Source organism: Dreissena polymorpha, chromosome 1 (assembly GCF_020536995.1).
Source record: "Dreissena polymorpha isolate Duluth1 chromosome 1, UMN_Dpol_1.0, whole genome shotgun sequence".
NCBI classification, from domain to species: domain Eukaryota; kingdom Metazoa; phylum Mollusca; class Bivalvia; order Myida; family Dreissenidae; genus Dreissena; species Dreissena polymorpha.
The window spans coordinates 199,028,985-199,051,253 of NC_068355.1; the positions used below are offsets into that span (position 1 = coordinate 199,028,985).

Sequence of the window (22,269 nt, forward strand, 5' to 3'; positions counted from 1 at the left end):
ACGTTCTCTCCTTAAACTTCCAGGAGTTCATTGTTTGCTATATTACATAAACTTATATAGTTAATAACTGAAAACATCTCTGAAACCACAAGCACTAGAGCTTTGGTATTTGGTATACACACATATCGCTTTAGCTCTCGCCTGGGAAACAATTGGGCAGTATCAAGAAATGCATGTTGTTCATTCAATACGTCACTGGTTAATTTCATAGAACTGTGAAAAGTTTTAGCCTGTTTAATGAAATAAAGACGTTTTCATGACCAAAACACTACTGCATGTCAATTTTGTCGATGAAACGCAACCAACTATGTGGTTTCAAATCAACCGACTTGAGGAGTTGTCCTTCAAGATGGCGCCTTTTTTGTTTTGTTTAGAAGTGCCTTGGATTCGAAGGTTATGTTTGCCATTGAATTCAAAATTGTTGCAATTAATGTAATGCTTAAATTAATGTTAGCAATTCCACAATGGTACCCGTTGGTAGATCCCATGCATGGGAAACATTGGACACACAAGATCCTCAAACGGACACCTTAGTGGCATTACGTACATTAATTTTTGGAATGCAAGAACTGTATTGCATTGTATGACTCGTTTATTCTTCATTATGATTCATTAAAATATATCAACATAGTTTTATATGAGCACGAAATAAATATTTAGATTATCTTTTTTAATGTCGTAACTAGCATTTCAACTACGACACGCCTTAAGCAAATGAAACAAGAGGGCCAAGATGGCCCTAGTTCGCTTACCCGAGAGTAGTCGGTTCATTCAATATTTACCAAACGTCAAACTTGACCTAGTTATTGTCAAGACAAACAACCTGATCAAGTTTCATCATTATTGAACCAAAACTCTGGCATATGGAGTGTTTACTAGTTTTTTGTAAGATTTGACCTGGTTACCTATATTTTGACCCCTCATGACCAAACATCAAACTTTGCTTACAAAAATAAATATTATGACCAAGATTCATAAAATCTGAAACAAATTTGTGACCTCTATAGAGTGTTTACAAGGATTTTATATAATATAAATATAGGATCTTTCATGAGTGGTCGTTTTGTATTGAATTTATTAAACAAGTCATCTAAATAAAGATAAAAACTCGGTTTGCCGAGTTTTTATCTTTATTTAGATGACGAGTTTAATAAATTCAATACAAAACGACCACGAATCTAAGATTCTATTTATAACATGACCAACAAATTTTATTTTTATTTTATGCTCTTTTCGCCGTTAATTCACATTGTAAAAGAGTTTAACTGAAGAAATTCGCTGGAATAATGACGCCATTTCGTCAAAAAATGACGTCATTTCACAGTTATACAAGCAAATTCGTACAATTGATATCCCCCGCAACATATGCTTTGTTTGAGAATGGGTGCAAATCGGACGGATGAACATACTGACAGATGGACGGACGGAGGACAATAACTCAAAACTAAGACCAAGTTTCAATGAAATCCGCCAAAGCACTTCCAAGATATGGCTCCGGACACAAAAGTGACGGACGGATGGACATTCGGACAACGCCAAAACAATATCCCTCCGCCTCTGGCGGGGGATATATACTCATACCAAGTTTCAGTTAAATCTGCCAAAGCACTTCCAAGATATGGCTCCGGACACAAAAGTGCCTAAAGTAAAAAGCATTTTTTCAAGATACAAAGGGCCATAACTCTGGTTTTAACAGATGGTGTACAATGCCATTTGGCGTGAATCATCCTCTTATGCATATATATACTCATACGAAGTTTCAATGAATACGCCAAAGCACTTCCAAGATATGGCTCCGGACACAAAAGTGACGGACGGACAGCCGGACGAACAGCCGGACAACGCCAAAACAATATCCCTCCCCTCTGGCGGGGGATATATACTCATACCAAGTTTCAATGAAATCCGCCAAAGCACTTCCAAGATATGGCTCCGGACACAAAAGTGCCTATAGTAAAAAGCATTTTTTCAAGATACAAAGGGCCATAACTCTGTTTTTAACATATGGTATACAATGCCATTTGGCATGCATCATCCTCTTATGCATATATATACTCATACCAAGTTTTAATGAAATCCGCCAAAGCACTTCCAAGATATGGCTCCGGACACAAAAGTGCCTATAGTAAAAAGCTTTTTTTTCAAGATACAAAGGGCCATTACTCTGTTTTTAACAGATGGTGTACAATGCCATTTGGCGTGCATCATCCTCTTATGCATATATATACTCATACCAAGTTTCAATGAAATCCGCCAAAGCACTTCCAAGATATGGTTCCGGACACAAAAGTGCCTATAGTAAAAAGCATTTTTTCAAGATACAAAGGGCCATAACTCTGTTTTTAACAGATGGTGTAAAATGCCATTTGGCGTGCATCATCCTCTTATGCATATATATACTCATACGAAGTTTCAATGAAATCCGCCAAAGCACTTCCAAGATATGGCTCCGGACACAAAAGTGCCGGACGGACGGACGGACGGATGGACGGCCGGACAACGCCAAAACAATATCCCTCCGCCTCTGGCGGGGGATAATAACTAGTGTAATAACACCTGTGTAATAAACAAAATTAAGCATTACGTTATTTCACTCCTGCAGCGTAAGTCATGTTATAATTACAATTGTGACAATCTAAAGGCAATAATTATGCCATTTATTATGCGATTTTGCTCATTATCAAATTTGACTGATATATGTAGCCGTATAGCTTCTCAGCAACTTTGATAAACAATGCTTGGGAAATGTGAATGCTAGAGTGTTAACAAACCAAATGTGGACGGACAGATGGACGACAGACAAAGACCTCACCTAAGCAATGAGGTGAGCTAAAATAAAAATTTTCACCGATCTGAGCCATTTTCGAACTTGTCTGAGATATCAATAAAAACCAATGTATTAATTAATTTTCACTATGATTAGGCAAAAAATGTGACTTCTAGAGTGTTCACAAGCTCTTTTTACTATATAAATATACGAAAAATGCGCCCCCTCCCCCTGGCAGCCATGTTTTTCAACCATTTTTAAACTCAACTCTCGTATCTAGAAAACAAATGTTCTGACCAAATTTCATGAAAATTGGACCAAAAATTTGACTTCTAGAGTGTACACATGTTTTCACTATATACATATAGAGAAAACTGCCCGCCCACTGCAATCAAGATATATATAGTTACTAGTATTACACAATGGTACTATAACAGTGTGCATAATCAATGGGGTTTTCAGGAGGTTACACATGGGCTGTACAGAATGTAAACACATGTAAACTGCCCCGCCCACTGCAATCAAGATAAATCCAGTTACTAGTATTACACAATGTGGAGTACATTATACTGTGCATTTAACTGACAAACAACATATCCTGTAAATGACTTATGCCGTAAAACTGTAGCGATAGCGTTTACTTCTTTATGTAGAATGGTAAGGATAAGCGCTAATTGTTAACAACTTTATTACCAAATTTTGCAGACTTAAGATAATAATTTTCTATCAATAATAATACTAAGTACAACCCGTAATGTTCGCATCTTTACAAGCATATGTACAAAGTTAAAACATCTAATCTGTCAAATGCATTCTATCCCAACCAGTAATGTCAACTCGACACACAGCACAGCTTTCCCCATACATCAGCATGCAACAGTTTTCACAAAAACTATGCATGCACTTTGTCCACGCACAGTTTTTCTCTTCGTTGTAGCAGATGGTGCATGTCTTTAAGGCTTGAATAGCCTCTTCTTTCTCTTCAGTAAGTTTTCTTTTCAGCAAATTCAAAGCTTGTTCCTTCTCCTCTTGGAACTGAGATTATAAAAAGTCCCTTTTCACAATTATGTTGGTCCTTTAGTGGGCGTTCCTGTTTAGACCACTCTTCATTGAAATAGCGCTCTTGATCAATAACTTAATTGGCGAAAATAAAGACAAAATAGTAGTCAGTTTGGCGATGATTGTTATTGAATAAAACTCATTGGAAAACAGCTTCGACACATCAAGCACTCCTGTACAGTCTTTCAGTCCCACTTACTAACAAATGATAACAATGAACTAGTTAATTGGCATCATGCAATAAGACAATCCAGTTACTATAACCTCATAACAAAAGACAAACTTAATTGCGTAACATCATAAAAGTGACTACCAAATTACCTGCCTCTCTCCACCACGATTTTTTGCAGACAAGTATAACATGAAAAACGGAAAATGACCGATGAAAATTCCTTTTTTTTTCAAAATCATAAACCAGAAAAATAAAGTATTAACAAACTAGTCATTTTTTTAAACACTACAAACATTCATAATGAGGAATATTAATGGTTGTACAGTATTATTAAGCACATTACAACATTATTTTCTTGCATTTAATTTCCTAAACAATTTTCAATCATATTTGATTTCATTATTCTATCATTCAATACTTCATTCATGGCATGTAAACGTTTATAACCTTCTTAATCGAGTCTGAAAAATGTAAAAAAGACACTATGATCAAAACATAAATGTGTCAAAATACTTTGCAAACTAAAATAAACAGGTATTAGTTATAACATTTAATTCATCAAAAATAAACTTATGATTTACACGCAGCATAATTAATTTAAGACCACTCTTCTGCAATTATCCTCATGTGTGCCTTCAAGCTAGCACTATGGTTACATGCATAACTACACACCTCACACTTGTACGGTCTTTCTCCTGTATGTATCCTCATATGTGTCTTTAAGTAACTATTATGGATACATGCATAATCACACACCTCACACTTGTATGGTCTTTCTCCTGTATGTATCCTCATGTGTTTTTTCAAGTTACAACTCTCGTTAAATGCATAATCACACACCTCACACTTGTACGGTCTTTCTCCTGTATGTATCCTCATGTGTGTTTTCAATTTACCTCTCTCATTACATGCATAACCACAAAATTCACACTTGTGCGTTTTTTCTTCTGTATGTATCTTCATGTGTGTCTTCAAGTTACCTACTCAGTTTGAATGCTTTACCACACACTTCACACTTGTATGGTCTTTCTCCTGTATGTATCCTCATGTGTGCCTTCAAGTTACCACTTGTTGTACATGAATAACCACACGCATCACACTTGTACGGTCTTTCTTCTGTATGTATTCGCATGTGTGTCTTCAAGGTACCACTAATGTTACATGCATAATCGCACATCTCACACTTGTATGGCTTTTTTCCTGTATGTATCATCATGTGTGTCTTCAAGGAACTACTCTGATTACAATCATAACCACACATCTCACACCTGTACGGTCTCTCTCCTGAATGTATCCTCGTGTGTGTCTTCAACGAACCACTATTGTAAAATGCATAACCACACACCGCACACTTGTACGTTCTGTCTCTTGTATGTTTCCTTATATGTCTTTTTAAGTCACCACTATGGTTACATGCATAATCACACAGCTTACACTTGTACTGTCTCTGTCCTGTCTCTATCCTCATGCCTGTCTTCAAGTGACCACTGTTTTTTACTTGAATAACTGCACAATTTTTCGTCTCTGATAAGGCCAAGTTCTCTAGCAAATTCATCTCCGTACCAGAACAGCAGTTCCTCTTCTGTAGCAATAGAAATATTAACACTTATACGGTCTTTCTCCTGTATGTATCTTCATGTGTGTCTTCAAGTTACTACTATGTTTACATAAATAGGCACACACCTCACACTTGTACTGTCTTTCTCCAGTATGTTTCCTCATGTGTGTCTGCAAGGTATCACTTCTGTTACATATATAACCACACATCTCACAAATGTACTCTCTCTCTCCTGTATGTATCCTCATATGTCTCTTTAACATATCACTACGTATACATTCATAGCCACACACCTCCACACTTGTACGGTCTTTCTCCTGTATGTATCCTCATGTGTGTCTTCAAGGTTTCTCTTTGTTTACAAGCATAATCACACTCCTCACACTTATACGGTCGCTCTCCTGTATGTATCCTCATGTGTCTTTTCAAATCACCACTATATTTACAAGCATAATCACACTCCTCACACTTATACGGTGTTTCTCCTGTATGTATCATCATGTGTCTTTTCAAAATACCACTTTGTCTACAAGCATAATCACACTCCTCACACTTATACGGTCTTTCTCCTGTATGTGTCATCATGTGTGTCTTCAAGTTACTACTATGTTTACATAAATAGCCACACACCTCACACGTGTACTGTCTTTCTCCAGTATGTTTCCTCATGTGTATCTTCAAGTGAATACTGTTTTTACTGGAATAACTGCACACGTTTTGGTCTCTGATGAGACCAAGTTCCCTGGCGAATTCGTCTCCGTACCATACCAGCAGTTCCTCTCCTGTAGCAATAGAAATATGAACAAGTTATCACACAAAACTCTCCTAGAAACAATTAATATCTTAACCAGACCTTGTCACAAATGTGAATTATACCACACATTTATTTCTGGAAACGAACATGTGCTTTAATTTTATAACATTAAATTATTAGTAATTGTTCATTATTTGAACATATTCTATAGCTTTGATTCTAAGACTGAAATGTAGGACAGGTTTTAAGTCAAGCATATTTGAGTGATTTATGTTTTTCTTGCTATTTATATGTTTTAAATGGAATGGTAGAGTAGAAAGGCAAGGTGTTAAAACAAACAATTGAGCCTCAATCTGTGAAAAGGGGGTTTAATGCATGTGCGTAAAGTGTCGTCCCAGATTAGGAAGGGAAGACACTTTCCGCCTTCACTGGAATTTTTGCAAAGAGCATACTTTTTTTTAAATGAGAAATATCTTAAAAGAGGAAAGTGTCATCCCTGATTAGTCTGTGCGGACTGCAATGGCTAATCTGGGACGACTTTTTACGCACGTGCATTTTTCACTAAGCACAGCCCAATTATTTGTTTATATGTTCACAAATTAAATAGCCTCATATCCAACAAGACATAGTTAGAAGGATTGCTGTGTATGTGAGCACGTTCTTTTCTGGCCAGACATTTTTTGTTTCATACCTTATCTCTTTGTTTCCAACTTTGGTTGAAAAATAAACATGCATTGATTTGATAAATTTCTACTGCGAGTCTAAGCTCACGTCAATTACTTAAATTTTTAGAAAGAGAAAGAAAAACTTTGCAGAAGTTTTGAAACAAGAGGGCCTGAAAGACCCAAAGTCCCTCATGGCCACCTGAGATTCAAAGGAACTGACCTGCTCTATACAGCCCAAGATGTCATTACAACAAATGTTCTAACCAACTTTTATGAGTAGTGAACACCCTTGCGGTCACGTTTTTCAACAAACAAGGACCATTTTCGTACAAGATAATTTTCTAACCAATTTTTATGAAGATTGGATAATAAATGTGACATTAATGAGTGTTGACAAGTTTTTACAACAGTCAAATAAAGAAAAATGCACCGTTCTCTGGTGGCAAGGTTTTTAAACCAACTGGAACAATTTTTGAACTCGTCCAAGATATCAGTGGGACGAATCTTCTGACAAAGTTCATGAAGATCAGACAATAAATGTGGCCTCTAGAGTTTTAACAAGGTTTTACTATATATATGAAGCCATATAAGGAAAAATGTCCCGACAACTGATGCCCATGTTTTTCAACCAACCAGAACTATTTTCATTCTTGTCCAAGATATCATTAAGATAAATCTTCTGACCAAGTTTCATGAAGATCGGACAATAAATGTGGTTCCTAGAGTGCCAACAAGGTTTTACTAAAGCCATATTTAGCCATATTAGGAAAAATGCCCCGCACCTGTTGGCCATGTTTTTCAAGCAACCGGAACCATTTTCAAACTTGTCCAATATATCATTGGGACAAATCTTCCGACAGAGTTTCATGATGATAGGAAAATAAATGTGGCTTCTAGAGTGTTAACAAGGTTTTACTATAGCTATATAAGGAAAAATGCCACGCCCCTTTGCGGCCATGTTTTTCAACTAACCAAAACCATTTTCAAACTCATCCAAGATATCATTGGGACAAATCTTCTGACCAAGTTTCATGAAGATCGGACTATAAATTTGGCCTCTAGAGTGTTAACAAGATTTTACTAAACCCATATAAAGCCATACGGAAAAATGCCCCGCCCCCCTGGTGGATACGTTTTTAAAGCAACCAGCACCATTTTCAAACTCGTCAAAGATATTATTGGAATAAATCTTCTGACCAAGTTTCATGAAGATCAGACAATAAATGTGGCCTCTAGAGTGTTAACAATGTTTTACTATAGCCATTAAAGCAATATTAGGAAAAATGCCGCGCCCTTTGGCAGCCATGTTTTTCAAGCAAACGTAACCATTTTCAAACTCAACCAAGATATCAATAGGACCAATCTTCTGACCAAATTTCATGAAGATTGGACAATAATTGTGGCCTCTAGAGTGTTAACAAGGCAAATGTTTACGCCGCACAATGCACAGTGCATTACGGACAAAAGGTAATCACAAAAGCTCACCATGAGCATATTATGCTCATGTGCGCTAACAAGAGCACCGCATAACAGGTGCAAATGCTCGGCTGCGGGTGCAATTTTTTAACAAGAGCACCACCTTGCGGGTGCAGGCTGCTCATCTATTTTTCTTTTTAAAGGTGTAGGGACCTATCTCAATTTCAATCACAAAGGAGAGAGGGGTGGAGTGGAGAGGGGTGTTTAGTGTGTGGGGTGTGGTCATTTATTACATTATCTTCCAAAAATGTAAAAAAAATGCAAAACCATTTTTTTTTTGGGGGGGGGGGGATTCTTGGGATGGTTGGACAGTACTTCAAAAATAAAATAATAGAAATAAACATTTGTGTTTTTTAACCATGTTTGAAAAAAACAAGAAATGTGTTTGTCAGAACACAATGTCCCCTATTGCGCCGCTTTGAAATATTTTTTTTGTTGTTTTTTACCTTTGACCTTGAAGGATGACCTTGACCTTGAACTTCCACCACTCAAAATGTGCAGCTTTATGAGAACGCTGCTTTGAAATATATTTTTTTTAACTTTGACCTTGAAGGATGATCTTGAGCTTGACCTTGAATGATGACCTTGACCTTGAATTCCACCACTCAAAATGTGCAGCTTCATGATAACACTGCTTTGAATATTTTTTTTTGACCTTTGACCTTGAATGATGACCTTGACCTTGAAGAATGACCTTGACCTTGAACTTCCACCACTCAAAATGTGCAGATTCACGAGAATGCCGCTTTGAATTTTTAAAATATTTTTTTGGCCTTTGACCTTGAAGGATGACCTTGACCTTGAACTTCCACTACTCAAAATGTGCAGCTTCATGACAACGCCGCTCTGAATTTTTATTTTTTTTACCTTGAAGGATGACCTTGACCTTGAACTTCCACCACTCAAAATGTGCAGCTTCATGATAACGCCGCTTTGAATTATTTTTTATCTTTGACCTTGAAGGATGACCTTGATCTTGAAGGATGACCTTGACCTTGAACTTCCACCGCTCAAAATGTGCAGATTCATGATAACGCCGCTTTGAAATTATTATTTTTTACCTTTGACCTTGAAGGATTACCTTGACCTTGATGAATGACCTTGACCTTGAACTTCAACCCCTAAAAATGTGCAGCTTCATATGAACGCTGCTTTGAAATTAAAAATATAAATGACCTTTGACCTTGAAGGATGACCTTCTTGACCTTGAAGGATGACCTTCTTGACCTTGAAGGATGACCTTGACCTTGAACTTCCACCACTCAAAATGTGCAGCTTCATGAGAACGCCGCTTTGAAATAATAATAAAAAAATTGACCTTGAAGGATGACCTATACCTTGAAGGATGACCTTGAACTTCCACCTCTAAAATGTGCAGCTTCATGAGATACACATGCATGCCAAATATCAAGTTGCTATCTTCAATATTAAAAAAGTTATGGCCAATGTTAGAGTTTTCAGACGGACAGACGCCATATATTAGACATTTGACCTTGAAGGATGACCTTAACCTTCACCACTCAAAATGTTCAGCTCTATGAGATACACATGCATGCCAAATATCAAGTTGCTATCTTCAATATTGAAAAAGTTATGGGCAGTGTTAAAGTTTAAAAGACGGACAGACACCATAAATTTGACATTTGACCTTAAAGGATGACGTTGACCTTGACCTTTCACCACTCAAAATGTGCAGCTTCATGAGATACACATGCATGCCAAATATCAAGTTGCGATCTTAAAAAGTGAAAAAGTTATGGCCAATGTTATTTTTTTTCGGACGGACGGACAGACTGACATACTGACGGACAGTTTCATATAAAAAAAAATAATGGGGGGGGGGGGGGGGGGGGGGGGGAGATTCGTGGGGGGATTCGCGTGGGGGGTCGTATAGCATGAAAGTATGTGAAGTTTAGAAACCTTGATACTTTAGAAGTAAAGTGGATCAAATCACAAAATGTAACCATATATTCAAAGTTAATAAGTCGAAAAAGGGCCATAATTCCGTAAAAATGACAACCAGAGTTATGCAACTTGTCCTTTACTGTCCCCTTATGATAGTTTGCGAGTGTTCCAAGTATGAAAGCAATATCTATGATACTTTAGGGGTAAAGTGGACCAAAACACAAAACTTAACCGAATGTTCAAGTATAAAGGGCCCATAATTCTGTCAAAATGCCAGTCAGAGTTACATAACTTTGCCTGCACAGTCCCCTTAAGATAGTTAGTAAGTGTTGCAAGTATGAAAGCAATAGCGTTGATACTTTAGGAAAAAAGTGCACCTAAACAAACCTTAACCAAATTTTGAATTTTCTAAGAATAAGAAGGGCACATAATTCTGTCAAAAGGCCATCAGAGTTACATTACTTTGCCTGCACAGTCCCCTTATGATAGTTAGTAAGTGTTGCAAGTATATAAGCAATAGCTTCGATACTTAAGGAATAAAATGGACCTAAACACAAAACTTAACCAAAATTTTCAATTTTCTAAGTATAAAAAGGGCACATATTTCTGTCAAAATGCATGCCAGAGTTATCTAACTTTGCCTGCCCGAGTCCCCTCATGATAGTTAGTAAGTGTACCAAGTTTGAATGCAATAGCATTGATACTTTATGAGAAAAGTGGACCTAAACGCAAAACTTAAACAGGATGCCAACGCAGACGCCAAGGTGATGACAATAGCTCATAATTTTTTTTCAAAAAATAGATGAGCTAATAAATGAAAGCTTGTCAGAATTTTTTGAGAGGTCACAGTGACCTTGACCTGTGACATTGTGACCCAAATATGGGTATGGCGTGTAAAACTCAGCAAGGTTCAACTAAATATTAAGTTTCAAAGTTGTAGGTGGAAGCACTTTGATTTTAGAGCCATTGCTCAAAACCTTGACAAAATGTTAAGGTTTTAGCATGACGCCGACGTGGACATGACGACGGACACGACGGGTTGGCTATGACAATACCACGGATTTTCTCCGAAAAATATGCAATATTATATCCTCATAAACTAGCGATGTTACACTTGAAGGCACACTGAAAACATGAATGTTTACAAAAGTATTCACATTTTCTACTTTCAATACTTACATTTGACGCATACCTCCTTTTATTATCATAAAAACCTAGACAGCAAATACTTATTATCACAAAAATTAGGGCATGTAATATTTTTTGTTTGCTAAACATATTTTGTTTTACATAGCTCATAATAGGAAAGATATTTTAACATTCAAACAAGAGATGTGTTTGTCAGAAACACAATGCCCCCTTCTGCGCCGCTTTGAAGCCATATATTTGACCTTTGACCTTGAAGGATGACCTTGACCTTTCACCACTCAAAATGTGCAGCTCAATGAGATACACATGCATGCAAAATCAAGTTGCTATCTTCAATATCTTCAATATTACAAAAGTTATGGGCAATGTTAAAGTTTTCGGAGGGACGGACAGACTGACGGACATTTCAACTGCTTTATGCCAACCTACCGAATAAAATTATTGGCAATGGAACCAAAAGTGTGAAGGACAGAAATAAACGTGCTCATATCTTGACGTTTAAAAGGTCTTGGGCTGCTATATACAAGGTCCTGGAGTGAATCCAAGACAGATCTCAGACTTCAGAAGAAGTTTGAATCACAGCTCCAATTTCTAACTATTTATATAATACCCAAGGAATTTAACAATTGGTGCGGCCTTGTGCCGTGGGGAAACTCAAGAGAACACAGAGGAAACCACACTTATCCTGTATGGGGAGGATTGAGCAAACTCATATGCTCTGTTACAGGGAATTGAACCCGTATTGCCAATGTGACGCAGCTCTAATCAGGCAAAAGGTCATTGAATATCACATATTTTTAGTCATACAACATGCCTGTATACCTGGTGAAATTGGCTTCAATGTACAGTAATAGATGCCTCCTTTGTACTGGAATGCTACAAGGTTTGTATAAGCCTCCTTCATTGCACAGTTCACGTATCTCATCCAGTTAGAGGTGGCCTTGTTCTGGGCATCTACAAAGTGGCTCGCTTTGCCTTCCTTACAGATCTGAATTGCATAGAATCTTACTAAAAACAACCAACAGATAAATAAGATTGATACACAAGAAAACATGATACCTTATACATCTTGTTTTTAAGAGCAAAATTAAATTTTTAGACAAGAATACCAAAGACAGCAGTTCTAAACTTAACAGTGGCAGTTACCATACACTATTTTCAACAGCACAAACATACTTAGTAATTTGTTCTTAATTTGAAGTGAAGTTCATTCATGTAAAATAGTATAGTACTTCACATCCTTGAATTGCACACTCATTTTAAATAATGACTGAATCTATTACACAAGATGTGTGAAATCTATTCATGCCAGCATGAAAATCGTTACATCAACTTGAAATGCGTCACAGATACTAATGCCAAAACAACATATTTGGGACGGACAATATTTAATTCCACAGCAGACAAACATATTTTTTTTCATAATTCAGCCCAAACTGCCACAGTTGAAATTTCTCTTAATTAACAGTCATATACACACTAAGGATAATCAGCTCTCAAAGTCTGAGCAAAATCTGCCAAGCACAACAAGGCATTAAAGACTTAAGTTTGGGACTATATATTCTATAGTGGAAAACCAGACAAAGGTCCCTAACTCTGCCGAAACATTGTTGCAGAAAAAGTTCCTTTCATTACATTATCATCATCAAATAAAGATGACTCAACTGTGAAAACTTGAACAAGATCAACCCAGTAGTTAAAGAGGAGTAGAAAACATAAAACTGTGTGCCTATATATTCCATAATGATTAAAGAGACGAACAGTCATAATTCTGTGTAGTAAATTTGTCACAGTTCCTTTCGTTGTAATCATCCATGCATTAAGTTCATACATCTTCGAAAGTTTTAGATAGATTAATAAAATATTTAAATATTGAAAACACAAGCTTCATTACTTGAAAAACAAACAAATAACCATAATCCTGCCCAAACACCTTTAAATTCTTTTGTTTACGATCATCTACACATTATAGTCATGGAACTGTTAGAGTTTACATGAGATCCACCCAGTAGTTTAAGTGTACTGTATTTGAAATTACAAGGTTTGGGGTGAACAGTAATGCAGAGGGACAGACGGACAAGTACCATGTTTAATTCCTCCCAGTCTGTGGTGGGGTATTAAACATAACATTCTCTTATCGAATGTTTGATAGATAATAAATTTGTTGCAAATGCAGATCTTTATTTTCAAAAATGTATACTTTGTTACATTACTCTTGCATTTCAAACTAAAACAAGGGCTGTTTGCAAAACATGCATGCCCCCCATATGGGCTGTCCGTTTTAGTGGCAGCCATCGTGTAAATACGTTTTTTGTCACTGTGACCTTGACCTTTGACCTAGTGACCTGAAAATCGATAGGGGTCATCTGCGAGTCACGATCAATGTACCTATGAAGTGTCATGATCCTAGGCAAAAGCGTTCTTGAGTTATCATCCGAAAATCATTTTACTATTTCGGGTCACCGTGACCTTGACCTTTGACCTTGTGACCTCAAAATCAATAGGGGTCATCTGCGAGTCATGATCAATCTACCTGTGAAGTTTCATGATCCTAGGCATATGCGTTCTTGAGTTATCATCCGAAAACCATTTTACTATTTCGGGTCACCGTGACCTTGACCTTTGACCTAGTGACCTCAAAATCAATAGGGGTCATCTGCGAGTCATGATCAATCTACCCATGAAGTTTCATGATCCTAGGCGTATGCATTCTTGAGTTATCATCCGGAAACCATTTTACTATTTCGGGTCACCATGACCTTTGACCTAGTGACGTCAAAATCAATAGGGGTCATCTGCGAGTCATGATCAATCTACCCATGAAGTTTCATGATCCTAGGCGTATGCGTTCTTGAGTTATCATTCAAAAACCATTTTACTATTTCGGGTCACCGTGACCTTGACCTTTGACCTAGTGACCTCAAAATCAATAGGGGTCATCTGCGAGTCATGATCAATGTACCTATGAAGTTTCATGATCTTAGGCCCAAGCATTCTTGAGTTATCGTCTGACAACCACCTGGTGGACGGACTGACCGACAGATCGACCGACCGACATGAGCAAAGAAATATACCCCCCTCTTCTTCGAAGGGGGGCATAATTAAGTATAAATGCATTTATCTAAGCATCTTTTTGAATTAATCTATACCTGCCAGCAATATCCTGACTTGGGGTTGTCTGTGATTATATCGCCCCCATACGGTCCAAACATAATCCTGGATTCCAGTCCCACCTTGGAAAACACTCCAAGACCAGCTCCAACTATTGTAGAGTTTTTGATTTCAAGGCATTCTGGCAATGTATGGTCAGCTTTCAGAGGGTCCCCTGATGACACCTGCAGTTTATAATAAGGAACAAGAGAATGTTTTATTAACATAATAAGTGTACTATTTAAGTTATTTCTTAAATGTATTGGTATATATTAATCTAAACACAAATTTAAACAAGAGGCCCATGAGGGCCTGAATCTCTCTACTGCTATAAACAATGTGTAATTTTGGAAAGAATAAGATGGAAACTGTTTACTTAATCGCGCAAACAAGGAGAATTTTCTCAAATTCAAGGGGAGATTATTGTGTACTTATTTCTCCGATACTGCTCCTATTCAATAGGGTTCAAGTCCTCATTCATATAAAGATACTGTGCAAATTTGGAAATAATTGGATGAAAACTGTAAAATTAATTGCATTAACAAGCGGGATTTCAAAATTTTCTCATATTCAAGGGGAAGTAATTTTGGACTTATTGCTTGGATATTGCTCTTTTAAAAAAAGGGCTGTTTGTAAAACATGCCCCATATGGGCTGTCAGTTGTAGTGGCAGCCATACTGTGAATACGTTTTTTGTCACTGCGACCTTGACCTTTGACCTAGTGACCTGAAAATCAATAGGGGTCTTCTGCCAGTCATGATTAATGTACCTATAAAGTTTCATGATCCTAGGCCTTATTATTCTTAAGTTATCATCCGGAAACCATTTTACTGTTTTGAGTCATTGTGACTTTGACCTTTGACCTAGTAATTAATAGGGGTCATCTGCCAGTGATGATCAATGTACCTATGAAGTTTCATGATCCTAGGCGTAAGCATTCTTGAGTTATCATCAGGAAACCATTTTACTGTTTCGAGTCACTGTGACCTTAACCTTTGACCTAGGGACCTGAAAATCAATAGAGGTCATCTGCCAGTAATGAGCAATGTAACTATGAAGTTTCATGATCCTAGGCCTAAGCATTCTTGAGTTATCATCCGGAAACCATTTTACTATTTTGAGTCACTGTGACCTTGACCTTTGACCCAGTGACCTGAAAATCAATAGGGTTAGAGTCCTCATTAATATAAAGACACTGAACAAGTTTGAAAAGAATCGGATAAAAACTGTGGACTTTATCGGATAAACAAGAAAAAGTAACCATTTTACTATTTCGAGTCACTGTGACCTTGACCTTTGACCTAGTGACCCGAAAATCAAAAGGGGTCATCAGCCAGTCATGATCATTGTACCTGTGAAGTTTCATGATCCTATGCCTAAGCATTCTTGAGTTAAGATCTGGAAACCATTTTACTATTTTTTGTCACTGTGACCTTGACCTTTGACCCAGTGACCTGAAAATCAATAGGGTTCGAGTCCTCATTAATATAAAGACACTGAACAAGTTTGAAAAGAATCTGATGAAAACTGTGGACTTTATCGGATAAACAAGAAAAAGTAATCATTTTACTATTTTGACTCACTGTGACCTTGACCTCTGACCTAGTGAACTGAAAATCAAAAGGGGATCATCAGTCAGTCATGATCAATGTACCTATGAAGTTTCATGATCCTAGGCCTAAGCATTCTTGAGTTATCATCCGGAAACCATTTTACTATTTCGAGTCACTGATGACCTTGACCTTTAATCCAGTGACCTGAAAATCAAAAGATTTTGAGTCCTTATTAATATTAAGACACTGAACAAGTTTGAAAAGAATCGGATGAAAACTGTGGACTTCATCGGATAAACAAGAAAAGGCTAACGCACGCACAGACAGACAGACATGCATCATGCCATCCCATAAGCTCTTCTGCCTTTGGCAGTAGAACTAACAATAGTCAAAGTTACTAAGTGAAAAAATGGCCATAATTACGTCAAAATGCCAACCAGAGTTATTCAACTTGTCCTGTACATTCCCTTTATGATAGTTAGCGAGTGTTCCAAGTCTGAAAGCAATAGCTATGATACTTTAAGAGTAAAATGGACCAAAACACAATACTTATCCAAATTGTCAATTTTCTTAGTATAAAAGGAGTCATAATTCTATCAAAATGTCATTCAGAGTTACATAACTTTGCCTGCACAGTCCCCTTATGACAGTTAGCATGTGTTGCAAGCATGAAAGCAATAGCGATGATACTTTAGGAATAAAGTGGACCTAAACACAAAACTTAACCAAATTTTCAATTCTCTTAGTAAAAAAAGGGGCATAACTCTAAAAATAATGCTGACAGAGATTTACACCTTGACCTTCACAATTGTCTTGCTGCCATAAAGAAATATACAAAGTTTGAGTTAATTATCTTTGATAGTGTTAAAGTTATTTGAATTAAAAAAAAAAACTTTGACCAACGCCAACACAGGGGCGAGTAGTATAGCTCTCATTTTCTTCGAAAAAAGGAGCTTACAATTAAAATTTTATATATGCATTGCCAGCAATACACTTTTTGAGTAACAGCCTCATGTGCCCATACTAATAAATTTTTTCTTTACAACATGTAATGTATGCTTTAGAAAGAACACAGCTTCACCTCTTTGTCCTGTATGTAGTTGTAGGGTCTGTGGACAGGGCATTCCCCTTCAAACTCCTTGTTGCATTCTCCACAGTCTAAGACAGCAAAATAATCTCAAGCCAACAATCGAACCATGTCAAAGACTGATATCAGCTACTAGTACATCAGAATTAAAGAACCCATTTATATTTATTAAGAAGAAACATGTCTGACAAGACAGCCTTTGTGTCCGACTACCCTGTATTATTACTATTCCCAGGGTAAACAGTTCACATTTCAACGTTCATATCGTTTATTCAAATGTTATGTTACCTTCTGAGTTATGTGCTACACATAATCTGACAAAAAAGCAGATATATCCCCATCTAAATATAGGAGCATAACAAGTAAGCCTTGATAACTTTAAAGCACTCACCGGAGTTCTAGGTCAAATTTTAAAATTAGGTCCATCCTTTGACCTTGTGAATACGGTCAAATTGTTACTTAATGTAACACTGTTTTAATTTAGGCCTAGATATGGTCCAGAAAATCATAAACAACAATTTTAATTCAAACAAAAGCTGTCTCCATAGGATGACATATGTCTCTGATAAACGCTTTGATAGAAGTTATGAGCAATTTTCAAAACCTCAACGCATTTTTCGAGACCTAAACACGGACCATAAGTTCAAGGTCAAAGAAGTATTTGAGTGCGTATGGAAAGGCCTTGTCCATATACACATGCATACCATGCCTTGAAGAATCCACTCGACCGCCCCCATATGTGAATGAAGTTGACGGTCGGGCGAATTAAGTTTGTTAAATACTCGACTCACCGGGTGATTGCTGTTTTTCAAGTTGAGAAATATAAATTCAGTTCCAGAACTTCTGCTACATCGATACAAATTGCGAACAATTTTTCGAACAAACAAAAAAAAGTTTAATACACAAAGAAACTGCACTTTCGTTTTGACAATAAAAAAAGGACGTCACGGGCACAGATAAAATAGTTCTCAAAATCGGCTGAGCTCTTTTCGTAGGTGTCAGTGCTCTTAGCTATCGATTAAGAGTAAAAAAAACAGTTTAATATATGGGTAATTCCGTGAAGAATAAAATGTCATTTTAATGTAAATATGAGTAAAAAAATAATATATAACTGTCTAATTATAATACTTCTTATATTTCATTTAAAATAAACAGAAACAAGAGATGTGTTCATCAGAAACACAATGCCCCCTACTGCCCCACTTTGAAATAAAATTTCTATTTAACATTTGGCAGGTATATAAATCATCTCCCTTTAAAGCTTTTTACTTCCCTTGGATTTTTTCCAATCCAACGGAGGGGGAGGTCTGTAGACAGTCAAAGTCAGACATCACTGACAACTAAGGCCTGTGGTTTATCAAAGAGATTATAGCCAGAGTTCATCGTGTATCTATGGATATAGGTCCACAGGTATGTAATGAACACTACCATTCACAAATTAGTACAGGAAAGAAATGATAATTATATCATTTAAACCCTTTGACAAATCAATCATTTAAGTTATAAAAAATCAAAATAACAAATCTGTACAGTAACTGTGAAAAGAACTTAAATTCTTGGTAAGGAAATATATAATATGAGATTTATAATTATATAATTTACTTCCCTTGAAAATAATTGTCTCTAGCAAATCTCTATTTTTAGTAGCAAATAATTAAAAGCCACTACTTCGACTGTAGATTCACCACTCAAAATGTGCAGCTCCATGAGATACACATGCATACCAAATATCAAGTTGCTATGTTCAATATTAAATAATTATCTTCCTTTAAAGCTTATAACTTCCCTTGGATTTGTATTTTTGAACTTAGACCTTGAAGGATGACCTTGACCTTTTACCACGATGTGTTTGTCAAAAACACAATGCCGCCTACTGCGCTGCTTTGATTTATTTAACAAAAATATATACGTTGGCAGGTCAGATAATTATGTCCATTTAAAGCTTATAACAACCCTTGGATTTGTTTTTTCGACCCTAGACCTTGAAGGATGATGTTCACCTTGAAATTTTACCACTCAAAATGTGCAGCTCCATGAGATACACATGCGTGCCAAATATCAAGTTGCTATCTTCAATATTTAACAAGAGATTTGTTTGTCAGAAACACAATACTCCCTATTGCGCTGCTTTGAAAGAATTTATTTTTTTTTTTTTTTGACATTTGACCTTGAAGGATGACCTTGACTTTGAACTTCCACCACTCAAAATGTGCAGCTTCATGAGAACGCCGCTTTGAAATAATTTTTTTTACCCTTTGACCGTGAAGAATGACCTTGACCTTGAACTACCACCACTTACAATATGCAGCTTTATGAGAACGCCACTTTGAAAAAAAATAATATTTTTTTACCTTTGACCTTGAAGGATGACCTTGACCTCGAAGGATGACCTTGAACTTCCACCACTCACAATGTGCAGCTTCATGAGAACGCCGCTTTGAGAAGAATTTTTTTTTTGACCTTGGACCTTGAAGGATGACCTTGACCTTGCACCACTCAAAATGTGTGGCTCCATGAGATACACATGCATGCCAAATGTCAAGTTGCTATGTTCAATATTTCAAAAGTTATTGCAAAACTTTACCATAATATTAAAGTTTTAAATTTTTGACATTTGACCTTGAAGAATGACCTTGACCTTTCACCACTCAAAATGTGCAGCTCCATGACATACACATGCATGCCAAATATCAAGTTGCTATCTTCAATATTTCAAAAGTCATTGCAAAATTTTACTATATTAAACTTTTGAATTTTTGACCTTTGACCTTGAAGGATGACCTTGACCTTTCACCACTCAAAATGTGCAGCTCCATGAGATACACATGCATGCCAAATATCAAGTTGCTATATTCAATATTTCAAAAGTTATTGCAAAACTTTACTGTAAGGTTAAAGTTTTGGGACAGAATGACAGACAGACAGGCCAAAAACAATATACCCCCGATCTATCAATCCGGGGGCATAAAAAGTTATGGCCAATGTTAAAAGTTTTTTTTCGGACGGACGGACAGACTGACATACTGACTGACGGACAGTTCAACTGCTATATGCCACCCTACCGGGTGCATAAAAATAATTATTAATAAACAGAATATTCGTAATCAGAAGCCTTAACCAAAATTTACCATATTGTAACCATTTGTCATTTGTCTTTCAGTAAAAGTTCGTCTCAAATATTAAAACTCAGCATGGAAAAGGGTTCTATTTTAAAATATCTGCAAGGTGGTGGAGACAGGCAACAGAAAGAAAGGTCATCAAAACGAGAAGCGGAAATTATTGACAAAAGGAAACAGGTGCAGAAAACGTAAGGAAAGCAAATAAACTCCATCAGATGTTGTTAATTTGTTTGCAGCGTAGTGTCACTATGTTACGTAGGTTAAAAAGGTTCTGGTTGATTATAACTATTTTTTTTAATGCATGGCGAGTAGATTAAAGTGAAGGGCGTGTGGATTGTCAGGCCTACTCGCCCTGCAGGGCAAGTGGCTCTAGATTTTTTTTCAAGGCCTGCATACCAAATATAAATGTTACATCTGAAGCGACATAGAAGTCAAGAGCATTTTTCGAAACCTAAACGCAAAGTGTGACGGACAGTGCAATCACTGTATGCCTTCCTTCGGGGGCATAAAAAGCCACATGAGGCCTTTGAATTTGACTACTTTTCTAAGATTCGACCTTAGGACCTAATTTGTGACCAAAACTGACAGAAATTCTAACTAATTATTGTCAAGATGAACATTATTTTACCAAGGTTATTCAATAGTTACTATTTATGCATCTTGGCATATGGTAACAAGGTTTTTTGAAATTTGACCACACTACACCCATAGTCATACTTATAGATATTGTTTTTTAAACATTCTGACCAAGTTTTATCAAGATTGACTCGTAAACATGGCTTTGAACGATAACAATGTCTTCAAAATTTGACAAGGCAACTTAGTTTTCACTCAACTTAACCCAATTATAATTTTCCAAATATTGCTGAGTTAACCATTTGCCAAGTTTTATAAATTGTGATTCATAAATGAGCCTTCTAGAGTAGTAACACAGAACTTGTAGGTTTTGACCAATTTTCCCAGTTTTTAACATACATGACCAAGGTTCTATCTTGGTTTCTTTATTTCTAATATAAACACATTGACACAGATTGATTTAACTGTGACCTGCAGAGTGGTAACAAGCCAAATGTTGAGCATTCACAACACTTGACGCCAAACCAGCTCAATTGTTAAGTAAGAACTCAGGAAGCTAAACTTATTATTATGTTTGTTAGTCTTTAGTAAGACTTTCTATTGCAAGGTAATGAATGTTTAGTTCTAGAGCTTACAGAGAAAATGGTCATTATCTCGAGGTTCCAAATTCATACAGCTGGCAAGGTTCCTCTCTTGAAGACTGCACTCAGTCTTGTCCTTTTCCGAATTCTTGGCCTTCTTCATTCTCTGCAATAGTGTGTAAGACAAAAAATATTGCTTATATTTAACACAATAATATATTCTGATAAAAGTATTATCTGTTTAATCAAAACAAAAAGTACCCCATGCAACAGCTATGAAATTTATAATTCACAAACAAACTCTTTATTAAAATCAGAGTTTATCTTGCGAGATATAAAAATACCAGCATAGCCATGTACTGGAAAAAAATCATTGCGTTCTTAGATATTGACATGTTCTTTTTTTCAAGTAATAAAATACAAATGTAGGCTTCCTTGTTAAAAGATTTCACTTGAATGGTAAACTTAGATCGCGTTATTAAAAGCTGATGTACCTTAACAGTCAAGGTCACATTTTAAGGTCAAAGGTCAAATTTAACCTTTAAGTTGCTTTTTGGTGACACAAGTTGAGTTTTGAGATAATAGTGGAATGCGGAGGCGTCTGTACCCTATGGACACATAAAAAATTACATTTTTAGCTCACCTGAGCACAACATGCGCATAGTGAGCTTTTGTGATCAATAGCCATTGCTGTATAT

At 36.5% G+C, this 22,269-nt stretch overlaps 1 protein-coding gene and 1 long non-coding RNA gene across 6 annotated transcripts in view; both read right to left on the bottom strand.

Moving 5' to 3' along the window:
- The window catches only part of LOC127864550 (uncharacterized), a 190,362-nt gene that overhangs the window by 51,208 nt on the left and 116,885 nt on the right, over window positions 1-22,269 (bottom strand). Inside the window, exons 4-6 of one of the 5 annotated variants that reach the window (XM_052404285.1) lie at window positions 21,626-21,737; window positions 17,290-17,366; window positions 14,655-14,840 (exon numbers count right to left, since the gene is read on the bottom strand). The exons of the other annotated variants lie outside the window; for them this stretch is intronic. Of the exons in view, the coding sequence (XP_052260245.1) occupies window positions 14,655-14,840; window positions 17,290-17,366; window positions 21,626-21,737 (375 nt within the window). The remainder of the gene's footprint in view (window positions 1-14,654; window positions 14,841-17,289; window positions 17,367-21,625; window positions 21,738-22,269) is intronic. 5 annotated transcript variants of the gene reach the window in all.
- Window positions 13,964-14,625, bottom strand: LOC127864564 (uncharacterized). The gene is made up of 2 exons (XR_008042084.1): window positions 14,404-14,625; window positions 13,964-14,264 (listed from the first exon to the last, which is right to left on the bottom strand). It is a non-coding gene; the product is annotated as an uncharacterized LOC127864564 (long non-coding RNA).